Here is a 13,321-nt window from a genome sequence, read left to right as displayed (position 1 = left end):
CTGGACTTTTGTTTCCTCTTTTATAAAAGAAATAAAGTGACCCAGCTGTTTGCTAACAGCTCTTCCAATTCTCAATCCTCTGATTCTTGAAAGTGATTGTTATCACCACTTCAACCTCCTAATACTGCAAACCTCCAAAGGTCCTTTGTCTCTGGATCTCAGCTGCCTTCCCTCCTCTCTCCCCAAACCCAGCCAGGGATCAGGGAAAGCTGTTACTTCACTAGACCAGGAAATAACATCCTGGAGGAAATGTCATTCCATTTCCAGTGACCCAGTGAGTTAGCATTTTGTATTGAAACCAAACATTTTAATGGAAAGCTACACAAATCTTTCCCCATCTCCCTTGTAGGGACCCCTTGGGGAGAATGGCAGGCAGAACACCTCTTAGATCTTTTTCCCATGAACTCGCCTTCATAAAGGATTAAATCTCTCATATGTCATGGTCAGGGACAGTGCGTTCACTGGTTCTGGTACAGTTATTTGACTGGTCAGCCAACAAGACGCAATTTATTGAATGTTAACTCTATGCCCAAGATGTACTAGACACTGTGGGATTCAAGAAAGACACAGTCCCTTTCCTGGAGGAGTTTAGTGGTAGAATTAGATGTGCTCACATTAAAGATATTACCAAGATGGCATCTGATGAACATCTATAGAGTGTTATAGTTAGTGTTTTGAAAAGTTAGAAAGTGGAGAAAGACCTTTAGGTTAAGGTTCAGAAAGGGCTTTGTGAAAGAACTTAGTTTCATTCATTCAACCATCCATCTATCCATCCATCCATCCAATAAAGGTGAGTAGCTATACTGTGTACTATAGTAGATTAAACATTTAAATCACAGAGTTATATCCAGAAGGCTTAAAGCTCAAATTACAAAGACTGGGTGTCTTGGTCTTTTATTGTGTGTCAAACCCTTTTAAGAGTCAGGATACTCCTCAGAATAATATTTTAAAATCATAATAAAAATGTTAAATTTCAGGTTGAGGTTGATGAAAATAAAAGTTTTTCCCCTATTGAAATCTAATGATCCTTTGAAATTTATCCATGGACCCATTTAGGTATTTGTAAATCTCAGCTGAAGAACCCCTAATCTAATCCACATCTCTCATGTTATAGAAGAAATTGAGTCTTTAAGAGATTAAGTGCCTTATTACTAGCAAAAGACAGAATTGGAATTTGAATTCAGGTTTTTGGAGTTCAAATCCAGATCTTTCCATCTTCTTTCAGCTGTCTCATCCATTATTAGATTGTGAGCTCTGAAAAGCCTTTGCTTCTGTGTTTGAATCTTTAACCCATTCTAAGAGTTTAATAGATATTTTTTAACTCATTTATCATGCTCACACTACACGGTCACAATTCTCATGAAATTTACAGTCTGGGGAAGAGGGGATCTAGACAGATAACAATGCTACTTCTATTTCTACTATGTGGCAGATGCATTAAAGAGGTACAAAAGAAAATACTGTGTGGGGAGGACACTACTGATAGAGAGGATCACCTTCCTGGAGAAGGTGACATTAGAATTGGGTTTTAAAGGAGAGGCAGGGTTTCAGTAGGTGAGTAAGAGAAGAGAGGGCATCCCAAATGGAGGGAACAGCCTGAACAAAGGTATGGAAGAAGAAAAACATAAGGAACCTTAAGGAAAATCAAGTAATCCAGCTTGACAGTCATGTGGTATGAACCTAGGATAGACTGTATAAAATTGTCAAAAGCTTTGAATGCCAAACAAAGAAGCTTGAACTTTATTCAGTGGACCACAGGGAACCCCTCACTTTCCAGACAAGTTGTCAAGGGATCATAATCAAGCTCTCTTCTAGCTCTGAGATTCGATAAGCCACTGAATACGCTGAAGAATGATTACAACCATATCTTTACTGAAGAAATGTTGGTCTTGGTCTTGGGTAGAATTTGGACAGTTGGGGATGGGGAATGGTGAGAAGATGGACAAAGGTATGTAGTATGTGTAGAGTCATGGAGGTGGGAATGAATGTGAGATGTTCAGAGAACTATGAAGAGTCACATGTCTGTAATTGATTGTGCGTGGGAGGAATGAGAGATAAGTGCGGAAGTATAGATTAGGACTAATTTGTAGAAGGCCAAGAATGCCTGGCTAAGGAATTTGGATTTTGTCCCATAGCCCACAGAAGGTTTTCAGCAGGCAAGTGATGTGCCAAAAAAGAATGTTTTAGGAACATGGTTCTGGCAGGGGTGCAAAGTGGTTAGAACTAGGGAAAGCTTGGAGACAGGGAGACTAGGTAGGAAGTCATCACAACAATCCAGGGCCTGACTGACAGAAGAAAGGAGAAACATAACAATAACAACAATAATAATTCTAATAATAACTGGTATTTGTAGAGCATTTTTGTTGATTCCAAAGCACTTTACATACATCATCTCATTTGAGCTCTATGACATAGTTATAAATATTATTATTTTCATTTTATAGTTGAGGAAACTGAGTTTTAGAGAGATTGAGATTTGTCCATAGTCATACAAACAGAAAATGTCAGAAATGGGATTCCAACTCAGATCTTTGTAGACTCCATGCCTCGTATGTTCTCCAGCATGATCATGAAAGTAGAATAGAAAGATTTAGATTAGATATGTAGATGAGGAGTGGGAAGATATCTAGATCACTTTGTGGTTTCAAGCCTGGTAGCTTCTAGTTGCTCAATGATCAGAGAGGCCCATGGAGAGATGCCTACAAGTCAACAGTCTGGAATCCTAGGTGTCTGCAAATCAAATAATCCAAGGCTTTCTCTTCTATGTTTGCTATAAGAGTTGATTTCCTGGGAAGAGTCTAAATGAAAAGGCAATTGAAATTAGAAACTATATCAAGGATGCCCCAACTCTTTCTATAAGAATGGCAGCTGCCATTTATATAACCTTCTGTGGTTACAAAGTGTGTTCTATGCAGCTTCCTTTGATCTTCACAGTGAATGAGAAAACGAGGCATCTGAGTTGTGTGCTTTGTCCAAGGTCTAACAACTAGGCCAGATTAAAATCCCAGACGATGAATCTCAGGATCCCAAAGGTGGAATTCCAGAAACTTCAGTGGTCAACTAGTGCAGCCCATGCCCAAGAATACCTTCTATATGAGATATGCTTAACCCAAAAGGTCTGTGCTTAAATTTCAATAATGAAAATTATTTTTTATTAACTTCTAACTGAAATCCAGCATCTCCTTCAATTATGAACTTTAAAAAACCCTCAAGACCTTAAGGAATTTATAGGTCTTAATTTACTACCAGAGGGACCTATGACATAGAAAAAGTTAAAACACCCTTTAATTTTTTTAACTTGACATTATTATTACTTAACATACTTAAAAACATAGTAATAAGGGGCAGCTAGGTGATACAGTGGAAACCAGCCTTCAGACACTAAAAAATTATCTAGCTATGTGACCTTGGGCAAGTCACTTATTTGCCTGGGGAAAAAAAAAAACAAAAACCAAAGCAAAACAAAGCAAAAATCATAGTAATAAGTTGTTCCAGAAGCTTTCTGTGAATTTCTTTCATGATGGAGATCCTATGTTCTCTGGAAGCCACATATTCCATTTTGAGTCAGTAACAATTGTTTGAAAATTCTTCCAGACTTTAAGCCTCAGTTTGTGTCTTTGTAATTTTCAATGATTGCTCAAACAGCTGCCTTCAGTCTCCCAACTCTATGTTCTGAATCCTTAGTTACCTTTCTTTCTTTTTTCCTTTTGAAGCTGAACCAAGGTTTCATTGAACAGTGAGTTCTTGCATTCCTAAGATTTCATCTGCAAGCACTGTGTTGGGTAAGAAATCATGTAACCCAGGAGACCTTCTAGGGATTCATTTTCTTTTTTTTAATGTTATTTTCTTTTTTCCCAGTGACATGCAAAGATAGTTTTCAACATTCATCTTTTTTGCAAGCTTATGATTTCCACATTTTTCTACCTTCCTCCCTTCCCTCCCCCTCCCTATGACAGCAAGCCATCTGATATAGGTTAAACTTGTACAATCATGTTTAACATATTTCCATATTAATCATGTTGTGAAAGAAGAATCAGAACTAAAGGGAAGAAAAATCATGAGAAAGGAAAAAAAACATAAAGGAAGTTTTCAAGAATGAAAATAGTATACTTCAATTCAGATCCCATAGTTTTTCTCTGGATATGGATGATATTTTCCATCACAAGTCTTTTTAGAACTGTCCTTGATAACTGAACTACTGAGAATAGCGAAGTCCATCATAGATGATCATCACCCAGTGTTGCTGTTAGTGTGTACAATGTTCTCCTGGTTCTTCTCACTTCACTTAGCATCAGTTCATGCAAGTCTTTCCAAGGCTTTCTGAAGTCTCCCTGCTCATGATTTCTTACAGATCAATAGTAAAGTTAACCTTTTTTGATGCTATTCTTCTTCCAGCCTAGAAATAATCAGAAATATAGTCTACACTTCTTTTATCTCTTTTAAGAAATATTATTAGGGGGTGGCTAGATGGCACAGTGGATAGAGCACTGGCCCTGGAGTCAGGAGTACCTGAGTTCAAATCTGACCTCAGACACTTAATAATTACCTAGCTGTGTGGCCTTGGGCAAGTCACTTAACCACATTGCCTTGCAAAAACCTAAAAAAATATATTATTAGAGGAATTCCGATCTGACCTCTTAAAGTATGTAGAATAGTTCAGATAAGATCTGAGTTCAAATTTTTCCTTGCTATTCTTTGACATCTGTGATTCTGGACTTTTCATTTGACCTTAGCTCAATTTGCTCATCTGCTAAGTGATGTAGTAAGACTAAATGAACTTTAAGATCTCTCAAACTCTAAGATCTCACTATAACTAGCAAAGTATTAGCTCAACTTGTGTGTGTGTGTGTGTGTGTGTGTGTGTGTGTGTGTGTGTATGTTGTGGGGGGGGGTAAGAGTATTCTTTTTAATGAATAGATTTGAAATTCAAATATCAATAATTCCCATGGAAATGAGTCTCTAAAATCCTTTAAAATGTTTTGCCCCTTTTCAGAAAAGTGCTTAAAATTATTTACAAGATGAAATTTTAATCCCCTTTCTTTAGTATGTTGACAAACCTTTGTTTGATTTTCAATCTCATTTAGTACCTATTTGGAATTAATTTTAGAGAAACCTAGGAAGATTTGTATGAAATGAGGTAAAATCAAGCAAGCAGAACCAGGGGAACAATTTCTATAATAAAAATAACAAAAAGATCATCACTGCAATGGCCATCATGATTCTAGATGATTTAAGATGAAGCATGATAGCCACTTCTTGACAAGGAGATCATAAACTCAGGATACAAACTGAGATATATTTTACAGGCATAGCCAATATAGGAAGTTGTTTTGCTTGACTATAAAAACCAACCAACCATCCACTAAGCGATTGTCTTCTATAGTGTAGTCATTATACATGTGGTTCTCCTGGTTCTGCCCACTACTCTACAGCACTTCATACAAGTCTACCTTTCTTATGGTGCAGTAATATTCTATCACATTCACATAATACAATTTGTTCAGCCATTTGCCAATGGATGGGCAATCACTATGTTCTTAGTTCCTTGCTTTAATATAAAAGTGTCACCATCTTTGGGTATATGTAGCCCCTTTCTCTCTCTTTCATCTCTTTGGGGAGCGATAAATCAAAGGAAATCCACGGTTTTGTGACTTTGGGGTCATAGTTACAAGTTACCAATTCCCAGATGCTCCAACAATACATCATTGTGCCCATCCTCTGATGACCTGAATTTGTGTCATCAAATCATACAATCTTAGCCCTGGCAGGGGATTTAGGAACCATTTAATCTGGTCTCTTTATTTATTGTTATTGATGTTAATAATAATAATCATTTGCATTTGCTTTACTATTTCAGAAGCTCTTGTGTTTTTCTTAAGTTGTTATGAGTGGTATGGAAAGAATGTTGGTCTTAATCCATCTTTGATATTTATTAGCTTTATAACCTTGGGCAAATCACTCAACTCACTCTTAATCTCAGTTTTCTTATCCATAAAATGAGGTTAACAAAACTTCATTGCTGACTTTACTAGGTTGTTCTGAGAAAAATACTTTGTAGACTTTAAGGAAGCATTAAAGATGTTATTATATCTTATTTGAGCCTGTACTCCCAAGGACTGACAGAACAAATAGATTATTACCATTTTATGCATGATGAAATGCAAGCCTCATGGAGTGGTTGTCCCAAGATCACAAAGCAAATTAGAGATCAAGAAAGAAGTAGGTCCAGGTCCCCTGACTCCCTATCTTGTGCTTCTCCTCACCATTTCCTGGGGATGGCTGGCTATTGAACTCATTTGAGCTCTAGCTACAAACTCATTCACATTTGTTTTGTTTTTGTCTTTTCTTTTCACAGGGCCAAGTGTTTTCGGGGCAAAAAGGTCTGTGGAGATTACGACATCAAGGTGGAACAGGTAACTAAGCCAGATCCAGTTGGGGGTAGGGTTGCCAACTGGCGAGAGTTTTATCCCAGAAGCAAATTGTTTCTTCCTGATGGATCTTGTTATGGTGGTGGTGGTGGTGGTGGTGGTGTAGGGTGTGTGTGTGTGTGTGTGTGTGTGTGTGTGTGTGTGTCTACAGCCTCTAATTTGATAAGATAATCCTAGTTGGGCTTATTTTATTATTTTTCCTTCCTGGAGTCTCAGTCTTTTGACATTGACATAGAAATGAATGGAGCGACCTACAAACCACCAGATTCTGGTACTAGGTCCACTCTCTCTTTCATTTTGGAATTACTTATTCATTCACTTGAAAGCTTTGCTAATCGACACTGACTCTTCCAACCTCAGTGATTAGTCTTTCTGGGGCTGTCCTAAAGAGGGCAGGGCACTGACATCTATGATGCTCTCCTACTGGAAATGAGAACTCATTCATGGGATGTCCATCCTCCCTTAAAAATTTGGGGTTTGCAAATCTAGCATATGAGACTATTTGTTTTTCTTTATGTACACTGCCACCAAATGGCTAGCCATGGTCTCAGAGTTGTGGTCATGTGGTTAACTGAGAGATTCCCTACAGTTTTATAGTCACCATTGTTAATAGTGCTTTTGTGGTACTACAATAAGAGGAACAACTGGCCATAAAGGCAGAGAGGCAGACAATATGGAGTAAGGGAAATGTGTCCATTGGACTTGAAGAAAGATGACCTGGGTTTGAAACCTGATTTCAATATTTATAAGCTGTGTGATCCCAGGAGAATAATTTTACCTCAATAGCTCAATTTCTTCATCTATAAAATATGAGAGAGAGAAAAATAACCCATGTTTTAAGAAACTATTCAAAAGAAAATGCTCTAGAAATAGGACTAACTTCCCTGGGAAAAGGGACCAGGGGATTCTGGGGGTTGGGGACAAGGGTTCTCCATGCTTCATGATATAATAACAACCAGGATGAATTTGGTACCTTACAAGATACTTTAAATTTTTATTGTCATCTGTGGCCTAGGGCATGCTCTGGTCTGGTCTCTGGTCCCCAGTCCATTATGGGAACTGAAACCAAGGGGGGTGGTTATACTTTCTTTTTGCCTGAAGTACACCCTAGAGTTTTGCTCCTGGAAAATTGTTTTTTTTTTTTTTTAATATTTTTTGGGGGAATTTCTAAAATAAATCTTAGTAATGACTCATGTCTGTTTCTCCCAATGCAGGAAACTGGGTCCATAGGCTAGCATGGATCCTGGAAATTATTTCAACAACCATGAGAAATGCATAACAAAAAACTCACTGGGGTCTATGACCATGGAAGGATTCTGAGGGATATTTGATCCAATCTGTTCACTTTAATTCATGTATTATCTGAGCCACTTATTTCAATAAGATGGTCATCAAGGTCTAGATCTCTTGCTCTCCATGATATGCCTTTAGGCCTCCAGTTTCAATGTGATCCCCCTTTGGGGGTCCTCTTTCTTCTCTAAGGAGGATGAAGCTAAGAAATTGTTCTCCTTCCAGAGATTGAATGTTCTGACAGGCTAACTCAGAAACCATGGACTTCAAACTTTAGGCATCTAGGTGTTATAGGAGGTAGAGCATAAACCCTGAAGTCAGGAAGGCCTGAACTAGAATCTTGCCTCAGAGTCTTACCCTGGGAAAGTCTTTCAACTTCTTTCAGCCTCAGTTTCCTCATGTGTAAAAATTATGATGATAATAGCACCAATCTCAGGGTTGTTGTTTAGGATTAAATGAGATAAGCTATATAGACATGTTTTGTAAACCTTTAAAGCACCATATAGATATTAGCTGTTATTACTTGTTAATTACAATGTGGTTTGTACTATAATTTACAAAACACTTTCACTTTACTTAATCTCATTGGATCCTCACAAAAGCCCAATGGCCTTTGGAAATAGATGAGGCTAGACTTATCTCCATTTTACTAAACTAAAGCTAAACATGAAGTGGCCTGTTCAAGTTTATTTAGCTAATAGGTGACTGACATGGAACCATAACTCAGTTCTATCATTGTCATCACTGTCCCATGCTGATGATTAAGCAGTTTTAAAAAGTGATTGAAGTCCATATAGAAAACTCTGACCTCCAACTCAATATCCCCATCCCCATCCTACTGTGAGCTTGTCTTGGACAGGATTGTGGTCTCACTCCCCTCTCTTCCTTTGCAGGCAGAATTTTCAGAGCTCAACCTGGTGGCCCACGCTGATGGAACCTATGCTGTGGACATGCAGGTCTTCCGAAATGGCACAAAGGTTGTCAGGTGAATTTCTGTACCAAGGTCACAGATAACTCTGCCCCTTAGTCCTCTAATCCTGGTCTGTGTCTCTTGCAACGGAGAACAGCTTTCTCACTGACCTCAGAGGCCCTAGGAGCACGAGTTGGGCAGTTGAGAACTTACTGGGCTAAGTGCTGGCAAGGGATACAAAAGAAGAAGACTATCCTTATTGTTAGGTGTGATGGGAGAGAGGAAATCATTGCTCTGTCTTCTAGAAGCTCCTGTATACATAGAAAAGAAACTGTTCCCATTTTCAGAAGAATCCTTGTTTAAAGGGAATGGTGTGGTCATCCTTATGGATATCCCAGAATGATGAGGGAAACAGTCCTTATTCTTAAAGTAGAGGCAGGGAACTTTCAGTCCATGGGCAGTATGGTGGGACATTGCCAAGACAACTGCAGGTGGGACTTGAAATTCAATACCCTTTTAGGGTGAATTTTTTAGGGGTGAATTAATTAAATTTTAGAGATGAACTAATTAAATTTGATCAAATACAGCCCTGGGATGATACTATAAATATCCAAATGGCCCTAGACAGAAAAAAAAAAAACATTCCCCACCCTGGCCTTGGAGAGTCAGTCAACAGGCATTTATTCAGAACTGACTACATCCGATTCTGGGAAAAGTCAGAAAGAGCAAATGGCAGGCTTTGCCCTCCAGAGGCTCCCAGTCTGATGGTGAGACAGCAAATAACTCTACAAAATATCCACAGATGAATTGGGATAGTCACAGAGGGAAGACCTTAAGCTTAAAGAAAAGGCTTCTTGAAGAAGGTGGGACTTCACAAAAGGAAGGCAGGGAAGGCAGGGTATAGCAATAAGGAGGGAGAACTTTTTTGGCTTTTCAGGCAGCCAGTGAGAAGTCTTAAGAGTCGGGATATTCAGTGTTTTATATAAGAAATAGAAAGAAGGTGAGCGTCACTGAATTGCCAAGAACATGGAGGGGGAAACAGCAAGTTGTAACAAGACTGGAAAAATAGGAGGGAACCAAGTTAGGAAGGGTTTTAAAGATGGAAAGAGAAAATTTAGAGTTGATCCTCCAGGAAATAGGGAACCAATTGATTAACAAAATCAACAAATGCTTTTTAAATAACTAATTTTAAGCCAGGTATTCTGATAGACACTGAGGATACAAAGGGAAAATGGTCCTTGCCCTTGAATAGCTTACATTTTATCAAAAGAGAGATATTCTCTGAGATCTACTGGTCTAATTGGAAAGGTAATGACCCTGGTTAGTGGGAATCCTGAGTCAGATGAAAAATGTACGTCCCTTACCTGAAAAGTCCCTATGAGTGATGTTGTGCTTACTTTTGGGAAATTCCCATCCTGAGAATACACATACCCAAACACCCACACCAACACTCTCTCTCTCTCTCTCTCTCTCTCTCTCTCTCTCTCTCTCTATATATATATATATATATATATATATATATATATATATATATATATATATACACACACACACACACACACACACACACACACACACACACACACTCATGAATATGCAAGAAATACCCACCAAGGGCCGCTAGGTGGCACAGTGGATAAAGCGAGGACCTGGAGCAAGTCACTTAACCCTATTGTCTTACAAAAACAAATAAGCAAACAAACAAAAAAGAAATGCTCAATGACACTTAAGATAGAATGAATAGAGATATGATTACCCTGATGGCTTACATAGCTACATTCAGGAGTGCTGAGGCTCCTAGATGAAGCGGAAGGGTAGGGGTAAAACTCTATAAGCAGGATAATGAAGGAATGACCCTGGTTTGGGAGAAGTCCTCCACTCCAGGTCTCTGCCTTGAGAATCAGTTGGAAGTTTTAAGGTCTTCAGGAGGATTCTATCCCTAGTGAGGTAGAAAGGTAAGGAAGGAGAAAGGAAGTGACTTTCCCTGAAATTAGTCATTTAGAGGGGAAAAAAAATCAATCAAGAAATATTTACTGGGCTAGGCCTAGGTTTGTGCTAAGCTCTAAGAAATATGAAAAGAAACTTAACTAACATACAGATCCTGCCTTTAGAAAGCTTAAAGTCCATTTTAAGGAAATAATTAAGATGGCTCAGTAGGTAGAGCTCCTGGCCTGGAGTCAGGACAACCCCTTTTCCTAAGTTCACATCTCTCCTCAGATACTAGTTGTGTGACCCTGGGCAAGTCACCTAACACTGTTTGCCTCAGTTTCCTCATCTGTAAAATGAGCAGGAGAAGAAAAATGACAAAAAATGAGCACTCCAGTATCTTTACCAAGATAACCCCAAATGGGATCACGAAAAAACATTGAAAAAACAAGGGGACAACAATGACAGCAACAAATGTACAATATACTTTATGATAATTACTGGGTAAAAGTTGATCAGCTATATAGCCTTTGACTTGCGTCTTTCCACATTTTTCTTGATGACTTGGATAAAAGCATAGATGCTATGCTTATCAGATTTTTCAGATGACATAAAACCAGGAGGAATAGATAACCCTTTGAGTTCTTGGGATTCAAAAAGAACTCTTGTCAGGTAGATCTAATGAGCCAAATCTAATAAACTGAAATTTAATAGCGATGACTATAACATCCTAAACCTAGGTTTTAAAAATTAACCATCCAAGTAAAAGTTGGATGAAAAATAATTAGGTAGTATTCATGTGAAAAAAAGCTGATTTTAGTGAACCTTAAACTCAAACATAAATCTACATGTAACATGGACTCCCAAAAAGGATAACAAAGTTCAGACAATATTCATAGAAACAGTGTCCAAAAGTAGGGAGAGATCTAAATACCATTCACCAGAAGTTCTGACTCTTTTGGCTTCTTTCTGAGACCTGAGATCTTTGCTCTTGAGAGATGGTGAATTTATAAAGGGTTTTTTTTTATGACAGTGGCCCCAATCCTGATAGAATTCTTGAGAGCACACTATACTAAGACTGTGCAATTGTTTTGTCCAGTTGCTTAGGCTGGGGACACCTACCTATGTCTTATTCTTTAATTCGCTTTCCTCCGGACTCTTACAACTCCAGACTTCTCTGAACAAAAATAGACTCTAGAGACATCGCTTCCCTGAGACTTATTACCTAATAGTCTTGCTCCTATTCTCCACATACATCCAATAACTGTTTCACCCTCTTCTCATCCCATTATTCCCCACTATTCTATTGTGCTCTCTGCAATTTCTGTTTTTAACAATAATAACCAATAACCATTTATATGTTTTAAAGTTTGCAAGGTACTTTACAAATAGTAACTCAATTTGTTCTCACAACAGTTCTAAGGGATAGATGCTATCATTCTCCCCATTTTGCAGACAGGGAAATTAAGGCTGAAAAAAGCTAAGAAACCTTCCCAGGATCACACAACTAGTAATTATCTGAGATGAGATTTGAACTCAAGTCTCACAGATAGTACAGATCTTAGGTTCTATCCACTGTGCCACCTACCAAGTTGCACTTCATGTGGGATGCATGCCTTGTCTTTGGAACTTACTTTGTATTTACTGATAAGAGTATTTATAATTTTCCTCTGATAGAGTAAAATTCATTAAGTGCAAAGATTATTTGATTTTTGGGGTCTGACAATATCAGGAATTTAATAAGTGCTTATTAAATGGATTAGAATTGAAGGTAGGACCTTGGGGCTTGGAGAACTGATTAATTAGTCAATTGGGGTAGGCAGAAAGGGAATGCATTTTAAGTTGGTGGGTGAATGAGAAATGCTCTAAGCAAAGATCAAAGTAAGTAAAGTTTGTAGAATAGGCCAGCAAGGGGTGGGGGGGGGGAGGAGAAGATACATATTGGGAAGCAAATAGGTTGATTCTAGACAAAGGGAATGAGTTCTTTATCTTAGTAGTGAAAAATGGAGGAAGAGAAAGTTCCTGGATATTTGGCTGGTTTCTATTATGCTAATCCAGCCAAGATTCCAAAATGCCTATAGATTCTCAGGTGTCAGTCACTCTGTTGTTCATGCTAAGACTAAGTGTGGGACCAACTGCCAGAGATGCTATTGAGAATATTCCTGAACCTAGTGGAAGATGGACCTCAGTGAACTCTGAGATTCCTTCAAATTCTAAGAATCTGTGATTCAATATATCAGGAGCACCTAAAGGTTGATACTTGGAAAACTTGATTTAGGATCCCAGTCATTGAGGGTGACTGTAAAAGAAGAAAAAAGAAATGGTGGATTATGGGAAGAACCCTGGAGCATTAGAAACCTTGGGTTTGGACCCCAGATCCTTTGCTCATTAGCCATCTATGGACCTGACCTCTCTGAGCTTAAGTTTCTTCTGCAAAATGAGAGAATTGGATTAGATCACCTTTAATAACCCTTCTTGATATAAAGCTATGATTCTAGGGTATAATTACATCAATGGATATTCATAGGTGAAAGACAGAAGATGCCTTTGAGATCACTTAATTTAACTCTTTTTAAAAATAAGAAAAGTGAAACCCCAAGAGATTTGTTTGCTGAAGTTTACCCAGGTAGTCAGCAGTGGTGGGATTTGAGTCTAGGTTCTGCAAATCAGAATCCAACACACTGAACTCATCAGGTAAAAAATGTTTATTTTTTTTGAGGAATGGCTCCTTTTTGGAGACCAGAGCCATGGAGTATGGGGCCCAGGT

General features: G+C 38.3%; 1 protein-coding gene across 1 annotated transcript in view; it reads left to right on the top strand.

Annotated features, from left to right (window-relative positions):
* SYN2 (synapsin II) overlaps positions 1 to 13,321 on the top strand; it is a 257,971-nt gene that overhangs the window by 151,726 nt on the left and 92,924 nt on the right. Inside the window, exons 2-3 of the mRNA XM_074198543.1 lie at positions 6,356 to 6,413; positions 8,612 to 8,703. Coding sequence (XP_074054644.1) covers positions 6,356 to 6,413; positions 8,612 to 8,703 — 150 coding nt within the window. The remainder of the gene's footprint in view (positions 1 to 6,355; positions 6,414 to 8,611; positions 8,704 to 13,321) is intronic.

Source organism: Macrotis lagotis, chromosome 8 (assembly GCF_037893015.1).
Source record: "Macrotis lagotis isolate mMagLag1 chromosome 8, bilby.v1.9.chrom.fasta, whole genome shotgun sequence".
Taxonomy (NCBI): Eukaryota; Metazoa; Chordata; class Mammalia; order Peramelemorphia; family Peramelidae; genus Macrotis; species Macrotis lagotis.
The sequence above is the reverse complement of the archived record's forward strand: the minus strand, read 5'-3'. Positions and strand labels throughout refer to the sequence as shown.